Raw genomic sequence first — 15,537 nt, 5'->3', positions numbered from 1 at the left:
CACACTTGTCGGCTTGATCGAGAAATAAGACGTTGTGCGTGCGACTTACAGGCGCGTCACTTATTGTTCTCGGGTCTGTAGATTTTCAAAAGGTACTGCAACATTATTCTATTGAGTCTCAAATACGTTTTTAAATTTGACGGCATTCCCCAATGTCACAAAACGGACAAAGGTCGCAACATGCCGGCTTCTACCCAAATGTCCCTTAGAGGTGGTTTCTACGAAAATATAGTGTTCTGTCCTTGCAAATTACGGCACAACTGGCTTAGGCATTGATCTCACTAACATTCCCGTATGTCCTGCACGTCTAATTTACACATGTATGGGTGCTTATTGTAGTCCGAGTGGCTCGTATTCCAGGCAGTTGCCCACAAATCTTACCGTTACTAGCTCGCTGTCTCTGTTGAACCCAGGCAGCGTCTAGTAAGTATGAAAGGTCAGACATAGTAAACTTCCGCTTGTCTTTTTGAAATGTTATTTTTATTTCTCATCGGTATAAATGCCTATCTGAAACGTTTCATTTCAGTGCCACACGTTGTCATCGCGTCACAACGAACTCATAGGCTAGGTTCCAGCATGTGGGACGGAGCACTTGTCCCCTCCGTTTCCGACGAAAATGAAACCTCAGCCCCAAGGGGCGAAGAAATCTACGCCTCCGAGATTAATTTCGACAGGGCTCTCCCGGGTCTCCACAAGGTAACATTCCTATACATCTGTTTTTAGCCGTAACCCGAAGTACTTAGGTGTGAATCTTGTGCAAGTTTCTGGTCGCACTTTCTTGGAACCAGGCAGCGAAACCCACATGTTTGCATTCTATCGTTCCGGAGTGATTTTGGTACCAGGACAATCCCTTCCTCTGACGCCTTATGGGCCATTCGAATCAAACCTTTTGCAAAAGGTCAACCGAGAGAAATTACCTTTAATATTTCTGCCTGGTTGGTAGGTTACTTTTGCTCCATCTGATATGCAAGACTGGATTTCGGGTGAAGATGTTTTGTTTCAGTAGTGTCCCTTAACTATTCCATTCGGCAAATAAGATCTAAAACGTTCGAGAATTCTCAGTTACACATATGGTCACGGACTTACGGTCCCGCAGTTAATGACATGAATGATGAACAAAGGTAGTGAGTATCGGGCGCGCCTCACTCATATCGGAATGCACCTTGTAGCTAATCGACTTTCAGAGCAGTTGATATGTGATTGCCCAGCGAGAGTAAAAAACGCCATTGAAGTTATAGTACCCTTTTGTCGGATGACATCCAGATAACTGATTAGGAACATAAAGTTTGATATATTGACAGGTTGTTTGGGTACATGTGAGCAAAGTGTAGCTTCTTCCAGTCAATAATGCACGTCTTAGACATCGTGCTGTGTTCGGTTTCGGGGTGTTTATTACACCCCTTATAGGTTTATCATGCTTATGTCATTTTCACAAGTTCTGTGTCATTCTGTATGGTCAACCGTTAGGATGTTTCTTGTAGGTCCTGTTCGTCTCAGTAAAATACCAGTCCGTTTAATAGTGAATCATCTGCACGAGACGTTTAAGTTTTAAACACCGCATGAAAAGCAACAATAAGGATGTCTTAGCCGGTTGCACAAAACTAGAACTATTGGCATTTGTAATCTGATGTTCGTTACGTTCGGTTGCTCAAGCGTCAGCTTTTAGCAGCGCGCCAAATTCGTTTGTTCATAACGAGAACTTCAAGAAGGGGTTGATATTCTGATGTAGCCTCTCTTCCATTTTACCAGACAATTGCGTGCAAATTTGGTAAATTTGGATGCAGATGTGCAATAGATGAACTCAGTGATTAAGGCGCGAACTTGCTGATCGGAAGGTCCGTGGTTGGAACCTCTACATCTTGACTGCTCATTTTTGGGCTTGGATAAGCTGATATTATCTCAATCTCCATGCTTCTTTTGGATGGTATGGCACCTAGGTGTATAAAGGATGCTACAACTGAGCAACTCTTATTATTCAGTGGCATTCAGTTATGTCACTACCACTATTAATTCAAATCGACAATGGATAAACTGTGATTACGTTCAGGAAATGAAGATTACTCCGAGGTTCGTGTCACGGTAGACAGATATTTTGAGTCAGTGTCTTTTGAGCCCATGGAGCTGGTTGATTTGGCTTAAACAGCAGTTTCACCGAATACTGGTATCGGGTTGATCGCGTAAGAGTTTACTGAGTGTTGGTTCAGTGAGATGATCTGTGCTCAGAAGGTGCTTTGCAGTCGGTAATGTTGAGTTTTGGGTATAGACCAACAATCAGATGGTTGCTATACAGTCCCAGCTATTCTCTGGGACAGACGGCGGTCTGTTCTGTCAACATAGCTGCCACGGCAACTGTAGGTGAGGTGATGTGTGACGTGGGATGCAGAAAGACCGGCTCCTCCTGGTTGGCTGGCTTGAAGTCTCAAATCCAAACTCTCAGGTTATTCTCAGTTATGCGGCCGGAAAAAGGCAATCCAGAGCGGTCCTTAGTTTCTGTTTAATGTCACCAAGTGTTTAATCCGCTTTGGTGCTACCTGCAAGAAAACGTTTTTTGGAAGTACCAAAGCGGTCTCCTTTGGTAGATTTACTTCTGGGTCCGCTATGGGTTTCATCAGACTGTTTAATCCTAAAACCGAAGCCAGCATTATGTGCTGTGTTATGTCGAACTACCACTCACCTTTAAGTCTGCTTTTACGTGTTTTTATTGTTTGTACTACGTGCTACACCTGTTACTGTGTTTCACATAGACGCCAGTTCCGATCAGGTTGGCTAACGAGACTCAGTTTTCAAAACCGTCAAGATTAGTGCGTATCCAAGATTTCCCATATTGCTATTCAGAGACCTGACAGGCATTGTACAAACTAGTTTGCTGATCTGAGCGCTGCGCTCTAATTTCACATCCAGCACAATTGGAACTCGGTACGTTCGGCAGTCGGGACTAATCCTAGACACATCCTAACGTGACCCGTACAACCCTTTTCCGCCCAGCCATATTCTGGACGAAAAGATCGGTGAATAATATCAGCGCTGAGGAGCTGATCGTCCGGACAGATAGCTTTTTCAAAGAGCACTTTTGGTCCACCTCCTGAATGTCATTCATGCCACCCTCAAAAGATTCCACTTTCGTTTATTTTGCTGGAGTGGTTTAATCAGAGGGGAAGGTGTAGGATTGTACAAGAAAAAGACGAGGATTGGGTGAGTTAAGATGTTCTTGTCGCTAGTTATCGGCCAAAAGTGAAATTCGCCAGTTGAAACCCGTCCGAATTTGTGGAAACTTGACTCACCCTGTTACCCATCCCTCTTGGTTGAGGTCTGCATCGGTATTATGCGCTATCGAATGCCTCACTCCAATCCAGATGCATATTGATGCTATCTTGTGTACATCGGCATTTCAAAAATTATTCTAGTTCCAGTGTCCCTTACTAGAGGTGTAAATTCCCTCCCGATTTTTCACTATGAGTTGGCTTCTCATGATTTCAAATCATCCTGGCTTATCTGGAATGATTTGCTTCTAATGCTTTGTCTAAGCACCAGGGTTGTTCACAAATGTCTAAATGTTTCAGTAAATAGTGGTCTCTCTCTCTCATGTATCTACTATCTACCGACGTTTTAGTTTTGACAACGTCGCTTCGCTGGAGGATCTGGTCGAATTTGTCGGCACGACTGCAGATTTGGTTGCGATCCACATTCCGAGTGAGGACGAAGAAGGTGGCATGCATGCGATCTTCGTCGGTCGGCAACGAATCAGGATCAACAAAGTCACTCGCGATGAGAGTTAGTACGTTAAAATAATTTCCTTCAGTTTTTCTGGAACGGAGTCACGGAAGCGGTTCCGTTTTTTCACGGTATTTCTTAGGCATTTGTGAAGACGGATTACTGTATCTGGTTTTCTCTTATTCAAAAGTTGACGGGTCTGGTCGACCAACATCAGAGTGTGGGTAGCATCCCCTCCAAAAGTGCGCTTTAAAAAGCCCCATTGTGTTCCCACAAATCTTAAAATGTATTGGCCATGTATGAAGAATTCAGGTGATGGCGACAACCCGTTATGTGCACTATGTGATTTTTTGTGTAGCCTCTTCGACCGTTTGTTCAATTGCTTAAAAATGGTCGCAATCTGAGAAAATTGTTTCATCGTTTGAGGCTTTTCTGTCCCAAGCCGAGTCACTACATATAAGTGAGTCAACGAAAACATAACTACTTGTTTATTACAAACTGTACATGGATCGCCTACAGGCCATCTTTATCGAATGGGTCACCCAAAGTGTACTACTTGACAAACTTGTAAAAAATGAATTAGCTGAGTGAAATTACCGTGTATGTGCTTACGTCTGCCCGCGAACTGGTTTAGATCTTCAAAAAAGTTCACTTTGCTTTCCTATACAGTCCTTTGCTTTGTTTCGGTACCATCCTACCGGAGCTTTCAGTCGATCGGGAAATGGCTACTAATCCGCTGGGTTGGGGTCTAGTTCCTCGTTCGTGGTCCCGTTTTGGCATGGACCCGTGTCCGATACGTAGAAAGGCTTCAGAAACCGATCTTCTTCCTGTTCCGGAGACATCCAATGTCCGCCGGTGAGCAACCTGTTCTTTCAACATATCCCCAGATTAACGTTCTCGGGCAACAGCCCGCTTGACAATACTCACGCTGAACTTTTTATCTCGTAGTCTTATGTCTTCTGGATCTATTTTCAAATTCCGCATTTCCTACAGACGCTCGCGCCGTCGTTCGCGCCATAGCAGAGACTCAACTTCTTCGTCGTCTTCGTCGACCTACTACTCAGCAACTGGATTCGTACCCCCGGGCAACCCTTTGTCTATGTTTGATTCGCGCCTGAGTACTTGGAGACACTTCGGACCTGTGAATACTGTATCAATTACGTCTCCGTGTTCATCACCAAATTCTCGTTTGGCTGAGTCAGGCGAGGAGTTGGATGTTGACTCTGTACACACCAGTGCACCGGAATTGTCAAGCAAATGTCCTCTTCCAACGGGAGCAGCAGAGAGCATGCTAGAAACGCAACAGGACGTAGTGGGACAGGAAGAAACTGCGAACATAGTTGGACCCAAGAAGCGATCGCATCTCAGTGGAGCCAGACCCGAACCAGATGATGTTGTTACTGAAGATGTAGAACTCATTATGGATTGGGCGGTTGATCGCGTCGGCAGACCTTTTCGTTACCGAATTCGACAACCCTGTCACCCGCGTCTGCCGTGTCGGCGTGACGTTCTAGCCGCGACGGGCGAATGCTTTGCCACTCTACCGATATGGGTATATCGCCAATACGATGTTGTGAGTTCTCCTTTGACGTGGAATCACTGAAGTTCAGTAATATCATATACTGTGTGTTAGATTCCGGTATTATCCGACTCGACAGTCTCCCCGGTCTCACACGTTTCATGTAATCGTTAAACATGCATGACTGTCGACAGTAGGCCTTTTCAGATGACAGGTGACGTTTTTATGTTTATGGCAGATTTTTTCTAACCTCAGCAAGTCTGTACGGATTGCATTGGTATGAATGTAAGCAGCAACATTATCGTTGTCATCGCGCCGAGCCGGCGTCGAATAATTAGGTGTGTGTGTGTGTTGCGAAAATTTCGTCCAAACCATCAGCTCCTCTGGACTGGCCTAGTGAGTTGAACATAATCCGTAATTACTCATTCTTTACGCTTGTTTTGGAAGTACTATTATGCTTTTGGAGTGCCAGTATTCGAAAAAAAAACATTTCACATATACGGGTGACGCACATAGGCTGCGTTCTGTGGTTGTAAAGTAATGCTGGTTGTCAGATATAAACTGGTTTCCTGTTGTATTCATTTGCTACGGGATCTCGCGTTTCTCTGTTGATAGACACTCTCAAAGAGCTGTTTTCGTAGTTCACAACTGTCACTGTCGCGAGAACGTATCCACACTGTAGTTCTCCAGTGTTTTCTCGGTCTTTCGGAGTGCTTCGGATTCAAGTGTTCTGCATTTTGTAGTTTTGACGATAATAGCATGCAAACTTATTTTGTTTGACGTCTGCTGAAGGCAACTACAGTGTTCATTCGCGGTATCATGCTCAGGCTAGAGGGCCCACCAAATGAAGTGTTACCCAGTTTCCGGTTTGAGCAGTGAAGACTACACTTCAAACACTCGCTTTTTCTCCCCAATCCACATTTACTCAAACGGTTTGCTGGTGTGGGTGATGAGCCTGGTTAGTATGCTTCCACATAAACTCAGATAACAGGATCATCAACCTCCGTAGAAATGACCTGGAAAAAACAAAAGGTTGGTCAACACAGGCTTTTACCATTACTTGGATTCGGAGAACAACTGCGCTAACGTTTCTTACCGTAATGCGCTCATCGAGTTGTCATGCCTTTACAATGTTCTTATTCTGCACTTTAATCAGTAAACTCCGAATGTGGGTAATTTTTCCCAACAGACCTATTCCGCTCCCCAGACAGTCCCACCCAAAATCTACTAGCTCACTGCTTGCCACTAATAACGTCTTCTGGAGAGTTTCCCGTTTAAAGATTTCTCCCAAGCAGAGCAGTTGTTTTGTTTTCACTCTGCTGGCCTAGTTTATTCTACCAGGGTTCGTAAATCTCATGTGCGTGTTTCACGTCATTCAATGTTCCTTTCTATTGGAATTCTGGTTTAAATGTTTGCAATTTCTGGACGTAACAGCGTGAAATAGATGCTTTTGCGTCATAATTTTAATCGTTTTTTGAAAACTCAACAGAGCTATTTGGTGGCTGCGATTCAAACAGAACTGGTTAATTGGAACGATACGTGGGTAGTGGATCATTTTCGACCGGATTTAGCTGTTCCGTTCTCTTATTGGTTGGTACAAAATTTGCCGATGCCTGGTCCACTGAAAGCCCATATCCTGAGTATAAATCATGTGGTTCCACGATTGCGAGCTCTGTTGGATGTCATTCGACGCGTGAGTTGCATAGATTCATTTGGCTTTGTTCTGTTATGTTTGATATTCCAATGGCATTTCCAGCTGAATAATAAACAGGTCATGTTAGCGTACTTGCTTGTACGTGATGGCTTCGTGTGGGATAACAATTCGGTGCCACCGCAGTAGGCATACCCCTTAAACCTACGGAGGGTGGTTCGTTACGAAGGGACGGTGAATATCGTTTGCTTTTTTCAGTATTCATCTTCTTCGAGATATGAACGAATATTGGTGCTTACTTGCAATGCAGCCGTGACCACGGAATGCACCAATCAACAATCAAGAAATGTAAAATGTTCAACGACCAAGCGGTAGATACCCATGCATTTCAAAGAGATTGAGATGAACGTCCGAAGCAAGACGTCATTAGCAGGACTGCTTCACTGAGTTTCTTTCTAACCACGGTATTTCTGAGTATTGTACAACACAATGTTCGGAACAAAAGCGCTAACTGTAGGTGATTCTGGCAATAAGGGACACCTTACTAACCTCTGGGAATGCTCACCTGACGTATCTTACTACGTTTCCGGCTACTTGCTGCAAAACTCACGTGGATGTCAGCAAGATAGTCTCGAATGTCCCACGATGCCCTGATTGAAAGCACCCGCTTTCATTTCAGATTGCCACGCTATGGAATACTTAAACCAAAAGGACAATAGGATTTTCTCTGGTAGATGTTAGACTTGGCAAGCTCGTAATTGCTTTATTGATTCCGACGGACTACGTTTCATGTTAGCTTCTTCTTCCGAGGAATGACCGTTTTGTTTTCACATGTTGAAGTGAGTCGAATAATTCTTCCTTGATACTGTCAGTGACTAGAGATATTTTACGCGGTTAACGGGAGTTCGTACCGTAGTCTCCTCACACTAAATTGGTGATCGTATTGCGTGACTCCCCATTTGGGGTCCAGCACATGAGTTTAGGTATTTAGAAAGTATCTGCAAGTCAATAGCAGGTGAGTACAGTCATACCGCGTGAGTTGTTGCTAGGGTCAATGCGTCATCCAAAAGTGTAAGGCAATGTTTGGCGCGGAAATCACAAGATATGGTTTCCAAGTGAAGCGCTGCATGATCACTTAGAATAATGCGGTGAGATGGGGAAAGCACCTTCCTTTCTAGTCTCCCGTAGAGTTAAACGGAAATGTAGTGAATGGCAGTTTCCGCTGGATACACGTACCTCCCACGAAGTGATTGAATGCCCCGGTGTGACCCAAATAGTGCATCCATTATTCTCAGTGGGCACAATGTTGTGCTGTTTTGGTAGCATGGAGAGATTTTGAAATTTCAGCGGAGCTGCCATTTTGACTTAGTCCTGTTTTCATCATGATCCATCAGCCACGAAACTGGCAGCCCTTGGCTAGCCTTGCTGTCCACTCATAGGTGGTCAATTCCTGTTCCACCTTTCAAGAATGGTTAGCCACTTGGAGATACAACTGCTCGAGAAGCGAACTCCAGATTGAGATCGTACGGACGATGCAGCCGAGTCTCCAGGTGACAGCTAAACGGCTTCCCACTCGTCACCGATATCGCTCTCGACAGCTTGTGTTACCTGCAACTGTGATCTGCCTCCGGCTCATGCAGTTGTAGTCTTTCATTGCTTCACTTTGACGAGGTTCATTGCGTCTTACGTTTGTCACAATTTCCAGCCAATATGTTGCTTTGGGTGACACTAAGAGGCACATTTTATTTGACGTTTCGATGCTAACCATCAAAACCCGACACTATTATATTTGTTTTTTGTGTGTTCGTTTGTATAGAACTGGATGCCCTTCTTTTTGGTTTCTTTTTTCAGTCTGCTGCTTGCGTCTGTGTTCTTTGTGACTGCAATATTACATCCAGTCGACATATCATTTGCCTGGCTCAGGAAGGAAGCTTCCAAACTTATGTCAATCCGGCTGGTGTGTTGCATGATATCGTCACTGTCAGTCAAGTCACTCACAACTCAGTCTCCTTAGTTGGGTCACCGTCTGAGGAGTACTCTTGGTTTCCTGGGTAAGCTCACGAATAAACCCTACGAATTGTGATCATGTTCGGTGTGATGCGTTTGTCTACTTCACAAAAAAACCTAGCAGAGCTTTATGGTGGCGTAGGGCTGTCACTCTTGAACAGGAATAGGTGAAAATAATGAGGCTTATTTTTTATTGTAGAGAAGTAGAATACGTGGTAGTCAGCTTAACTGTTACTTGTGGGCCAAATAGAAGGATGCACCGCATACGATTCCCACTGCATTACAGTACAAGATAAAATCGGTTTACCAATCATGCGTTCAGTTCATTGCATACAATATGACGTATGGATGGTGAGACTGAAGTTCCATATGGGCATTAGCTGTAGATCACACTGAATCTGAGGCATGTTTCAATCACACATTTCCGCTTATTATCTAAAAATTAAGTAGGCAGGGTGCATTTGCATCTAAGGTCCCATTCTGGAACGCACAGCTAATCGACCAGATGAGGAAACACTGCAACTGAGGCATAATCAAGCCATGATTGCTGTAGTGCCTGAACTACCTTCCAGTAGGGTTAAATCCGATCTCCAGCTTGCTGTCCGGAGACTCCACAGGCTAATCATACCATTCAGTGCATAAACTTCCCACGTGGTCTTCTCTATAGCAAACTTCCCATGTGTGTTACAGTTAGAGAAAAACACAAACCGATTTGCAAGTAAACTTCCCACGTGGTCTTCTCTATAGCAAACTTCCCATGTGTGTTACAGTTAGAGAAAAACACAAACCAAATTGATTTGCAAGTGAGTGTAATTCTCAAAAACACAACCACTTATTTCACCATCAGAAACAGCTTTTTATGTCCGATATAACCACATATTGGACTTGCCTTTCTGATCTCTATCCAGGAAATACTCTTCTAAGCCCTTTCAGAAGAAAGCAGTGTGGGCTCTGAAACGCCTTCTACTTCAGGTCTATTGGCGTACTGTCCTGTCCCGTACTATTTCGATTGCCCATCACCATTCAGTGTATCAGCAAGTTCCGAACATTGCGTATTCTTTTTTTCAAACATTTTTCAACCTGGTCATCACATTGCAGACATTTTTGGCTATTTGACTGGGATTATTGCATGGTCCTTAACTCGTTTGGATCTGCCTACCTGCGTTCTACATTGAGACGCTGGAAGTGTATCTATTTATGTCATTGAAAGTACCAGTGCGATGGTGACACTACTGATTGAGGGATGCGAGTAGCATGTTTTCTCGTAAATCTGCTTCGCGCCTCTTGAAAAGTGAGATCTGTTGCGCAGCTTGTGGAGTCACTGTGTAGCGTTCGCTTAGATTTGAGCGACAATCAATGAATATCCAGGAATGTTCAGGAAGACCCGTTTAACAGAAGGTGAATGTTCAGTTTTTGCAAACAAGATGCATATGAGAGCACCAACGCAACTGTTGTGCGACCAGACTCAGGTAGTGAGTTTTCTTTCGTGCTTGAGAAGTCTGGAAATTCCAAGCCGATCGATGCATACGAAATATTAACCTCGAAACAATGAAAGTTAGAGCGAAACCTCAGAATGGGAAGCTGGGGGCCCTGGTGCTAGTACACCACATGAATCACCCTGATATTTAAGTGTTCTTCTAGGTCTTCTACTTGGAATTTGTATTCAAAATACCTAATGTTCTCCATAGTTTCACCAGGACGGATTTTGGCCTCCTACCGCTCGTCTCAGAATTGGTATTTTGTCATGCTACTGCTAACTCCGTTAGTAACCTAGCCCAGGCATGAAATTGCACCATGCTGCTCCCTTGGTGCACTCGCTGGCACGACCAGATAGTGTTTACGTTGCTTATACATTCATCTTCTTTTCTACAGCCTGTCCTCGTGTGGTGGGTGGGGCTCTGGCTTGATGTTAAACTATTCTCATACGACAACGTCAGCAGCCCCGTAGGTTTCCCCTAGGGTTAAGATCCTTGAATATTTTAGCCCCACACATTGAGACGGTGAATACGGGCGAAAGGAAGAAGAACTTCGCCGCGGAGTTATTCACCGGAAAACATCAAACGAACGGTTGCAGAATATTGGACAGAGAAGCAAAACTCTCTTTTGCATCTTGTTTACAAAAACTGTGTATCCGTCTTCTTGAACAGATCTTTCTGAACTTTCCTGAATACTCATTGACTATCACTCAAACGTAAATGAATGCTACAAGTCGATTCCACAAATTCCGTAATAAATCCGTAGGAGTCACTGATATTGTTTTCCTCGCAATCTAACCACTTGGGCCATCTGGCCCGGGAGCGAGATGGCTCAAGGTGTTGGAGCGCGAATTTACTGACCGGAAGGTCCGTGGTTCGAACCCGACCTCTGCCTCTCGACTTCGGCTTGGGCAACCTGGCAGTATCCCAGCCCTCGTGCTTCCTTTGGGTGGCATGGTAGCTAGGCACCGAAAGGGCGCTACAGCTGAACGACTGTAATAAATCCCACATTTCAATGGACGCGAAGCGAACTTATGAGGAAACCACATACTACTCTCATGCTTCATCCACCGTAGTGAAGACTACGGTGAATTTTCCTTCGAACGTTACCTTGACCGGTAGTAGAAAATCTTGCCAAAAATGAACAGTAAAGCATGAAGCCGGTCTATTTTTTGGATAAAAACTTTTCCGGTTTTGATAAACTTAGTGCTATTGATTTTGTCTATTCATGTTAATTTTCGGACGTGATTGGAAACAGCGGAAATCCACCTTCCAGTTTACTAGGACTTTGCGTATATGGGTTGAAGGTAGATTTCATGTTTTTTCTATTTTGCTTTCCCTATTTTAGGTATTTTACGGGATTGTAGCTTTCATCGCTTTGATCTTCGGGTTGTTGGTTTACTGCACACTGGCCTGACTCAATAGATGCTCGCTATCAAGGCTACTTCCTAGTGCACAACGCACCATGATTCTGTAAATAAGTTCCGTCTACTAGTTTGATGCGACTCCTGCTGCGCATCGTAGCGTCAGGACTGCGGCGTGTATGCCTTGTTCCTCGGGTTAGACGAACACCCTACAACCGAGCAGCGCATACTACTGAGTTATTGACTGAGGTTGGGGTTCTCGAAGAAAACCCTACATCCTGTTGCCTTATGAGAATTTTCGGTAAAAGGCGCAAGATGGGCTACCTCAACTGAACCTGTTCTCCTGACTGGAAAACCGGGAAGTATCATTTGCTTGCACAGTTCTTTGTCTATCGATGTCTTTCCCAATCATATTTCCGCCATATTGTCGTCAGAAAAGGGCTCCTCCATTTGTGGGCTGATAATCAACTGTTTCTTTCTCGCACCGTGTATCCTAGCGCCCACCATGTGCAAATCCATCCTGAACCCATTTTGATCACGTGGCTATCAGCTATCGGTGGAGAGCCACAACTCAAGACTACCGTAAACCGCTAAGTCACGACTTAATTTAGTTCACGCCAAACTGCTAGTTCCTTGCAAGTCAGCAAGAAGCATGTCAATCCACCATCTTCGGAGATCTGTAGTATCGATGTGTACAGGCTTAACTACTCTCCGCAGTGAAATGACACAACGAACAGGAAGCCTGGAAAAATATAAACGGGGCTTCCGAACCTTCCAATCCAACTTCCCTGATACGGTAAAATGATCATTGGATATCTTCGAGATCGCTAGTCTTGGTTGATGTTAGAAAATCTGTGCCGTCAGGCAACGAGCACGATGGCATCCACAAACGCCAAATGGTGAAGAGTATAAGGAAATGCGGAAACCTTCAGTGGACAGTGGTCTTTTTGACCAGAAACAGTCCCATACCGCCCGATCCGATTGACTGCTAGTGAAAAAAATAAGTGGACAAGTCGGTTAGGCTATTCATTCGGAAAACCGCCGATTGAAGAGACGACCCTTGAACTCTGAAGAACAGTTTGGCTAGCCGGTTGCAACATAGTCCTTGGAGATACTGCGTGCGTTTGAATCAGATGGAAACCTTGATTACCTATCAGAATAAGGAATAAGGTACGAAATATTCTCCTCAAAGCGCAAGACGGCACTAAAACTGAATGGTTTGTATCCGCCTGAAAGCCGTTATCAATTAAATTCAACAGCGATGATCTCTCTGGATGAGAACAGTGAGACACATCAATGGTCAGATACATTGGTAGACGTGGCTTAGTTATACACTTAGTGGTTCGTAAGCCAAGCTGTTGTCTTCTATGCGTACATCCACTCCAGTTCAGGCGTCAACGGTATGGGGTGCTGCTTTCACCGCGTAGCTGCCGATCTCTCTTTTCCCAGATCACTGGCCAACGACGCTGTGGCACCTATAGGCACTGTGTACAGCTGTTGATATTTAAAGTCACTGAGCAAGCTTACTTGTCCTATGAATTTGCCTCAAGATACTGACTGCCCTTCACTAATTGCGAACGTTTTAAATGTCCATGCAAAAAGGATCTCTGAATATCACATTTGAGGTGGTTTCCGTTGCATATATATCGACTTCCAGTTTTTTCATTTGATTTCCCAACTCGTGTAGTACCGCCAACAATAACTATGGGATAACCTTCCTTTATTGGGAGAGAAGGCTCAAGTGGTTAGAGCGCGGATCTACTGACCGGAAGGTCCGTGATTCGAACCCGACCTCTGCCTCTCAACTTTCCCTATCCAGGCTTGGGCAATCTGACAGTATCCCATCCTCCGTGCTTCCTTCTGGTGGCATCACGCTTAGTTAGTCTTTTCGTCACCAGTTATTTGTGTGCATCACCAGTCCTGACATTTTCTAGGTTGACGCATTAGGGTTTAGAGTATAAACTTAACGTTTCCATCGGTGTTAACTAGATGTGGGAGTGCTCAGCCAGATACGAGCGTTTTCGTCCATTTTGGGATTCATTTTGCCGGGTAACAAACCTTTTGTTCAACAGCTTAAGGTAGTCAACCTCCGGGCCATACGGCCACAGACCAGTTTACGCAACCAGTGAATTTGATTCTAGGTTGTCTGATAAATGGTCAAGATATTTTGTCTGAGTAGTCATTTATCTCTACAAAAAACCTATTTATTACCAGGTTGTTGATTTTCCAAGTCCGCATCTCAACTTCTCCTGTCTAGTCTTGGGCAGCCTGGCATTATCCTAGCCCTTGTGCTTCCTTCGGGTGGCATTGCAGCTAGGCACTAAACGATCGTTACTACTATATTTAAGCCTGTGTAGTTGTTTAGTCATGCAAGGGTTCCCAGGACTACTGAGGTGAAACAACTAGCCGTTAGTCAAGTGACTGACTGTCCCAAAATGGCAACAGCTTGTTAGGATAACAATCACTTGAAACCGTTTATACTGTATCCAACCGACCTGCTTCGTTTATTCCAATTTTTTTCTCGCTCCGTTAGCTACAGTTGGACAATCGCGAATTGCACCAGCTGTTCGCACCACCTTGGTTGGTTGTTCAATGCTGTGAAAGACGAACTACGTCCTCGGCGCTTCTGGGGCATTCGTCGTGACGCCATTGTCCCCGGTCTGATAAATTCAACCGCATGGAGACCGTGCATCTAACGAGTGTTGTCAAGGTGACCATAATCTTTCACTAAACCTCACCACTGATTCCTTCCACTTGGTATTTGGAGACATGAATCAGAGCACCCGGTGGTTAACCGACTGTTTGGCAAATTTGCGATGCTGAATTCCCGTCTTTTTTCATCAACGCAATGTACATAAACTCTATCGACCAACAGTTACATTCATTCGAGTCCACCGTTTGAAGTTATCATGTGTTATCGTCTCCCGGTATTTTCATTTGCCTCATGGTTAACTGGAGGCAACCGATCACAACACTGCGCAAGCACATGGGACACTACGACCGACGGAATTTTCGCGACTCCATCCGTGCGTCCATTATTGTACCTACACAAGTTGGTTGTTTTTGCCATGAAGACGATAAAGGTATCACAATCGCTGTTTTTCTCGAGGAAATTCGGGCGAATCCGTTAGCTACATCAGGTGCGTGAAGTTAAACAAACTTGTGCAAGCACAAGTTTGTCGCGGATACCTTGGGTGCTTACACTAATTCGGAGTGTCATCGAAACGACGAGCGTCGGGAATCTGTGCACATCTGGCCTGCGGGAATATTGTTCTGGAAAAATGTTTGTGAGAACCATAGTGGTCACCCTGTAAACGATTTCGGAAACATGATTGTTCCTGGAGTCCTCCGTGCCACTGTTGGATTTCGGTCATATAATTTCACAGAAAACAGTTCAGTGCATACGATCTTAGTCGCAGTCGTTCTTCCATCTCCCTGAGCTATTCTGTGTTCCCCTTCGCTTTACATTCGGTTATCCCGTCACCTGTTCTTTTTCGTCTGTGCTGGGCAATCTTTTATCACACCCGCGGATCGAATCGTCGGCACACCCATCGATACTTCTTTCGGGCTTATTTGAGCTGTCATTTGATACCGAAACTCGATAAATCTTTTCGGAAACCCGCTTTAGGTCTTACAGACTTGATAATTTCTATGAAATGTCCAAGGAACCAAATTAATTGGGCGTCTCAGTGTGTATCGGTTATATATACCGAGCACACGTGACTAGCGCTCGGATACGCAACTCGCCTTTATACATAGAGCCTAGAGAAGTCTGGATAGCTTTCCTCAAGCTGTTCTCAGTGGTCACCT

The 15,537-nt window shown here is 44.5% G+C and overlaps 1 protein-coding gene across 1 annotated transcript; it reads left to right on the top strand.

Moving 5' to 3' along the window:
* Nucleotides 1-524: 524 nt before the first annotated feature.
* Nucleotides 525-15,330, top strand: T265_12066 (hypothetical protein; the record flags this gene model as incomplete). Its single annotated transcript, XM_009179000.1, has 7 exons — nucleotides 525-939; nucleotides 3,611-3,775; nucleotides 4,381-4,566; nucleotides 4,705-5,284; nucleotides 6,720-6,923; nucleotides 8,733-8,932; nucleotides 14,261-15,330. 7 exons carry the CDS (start codon nucleotides 803-805, stop codon nucleotides 14,421-14,423), a joined length of 1,635 nt encoding a protein of 544 aa, XP_009177264.1.
* Between the last annotated feature and the right edge of the window lie 207 nt (nucleotides 15,331-15,537).

Source organism: Opisthorchis viverrini (assembly GCF_000715545.1).
Source record: "Opisthorchis viverrini unplaced genomic scaffold opera_v5_763, whole genome shotgun sequence".
Classification (NCBI taxonomy): Eukaryota; Metazoa; Platyhelminthes; class Trematoda; order Opisthorchiida; family Opisthorchiidae; genus Opisthorchis; species Opisthorchis viverrini.
The sequence above is the reverse complement of the archived record's forward strand: the minus strand, read 5'-3'. Positions and strand labels throughout refer to the sequence as shown.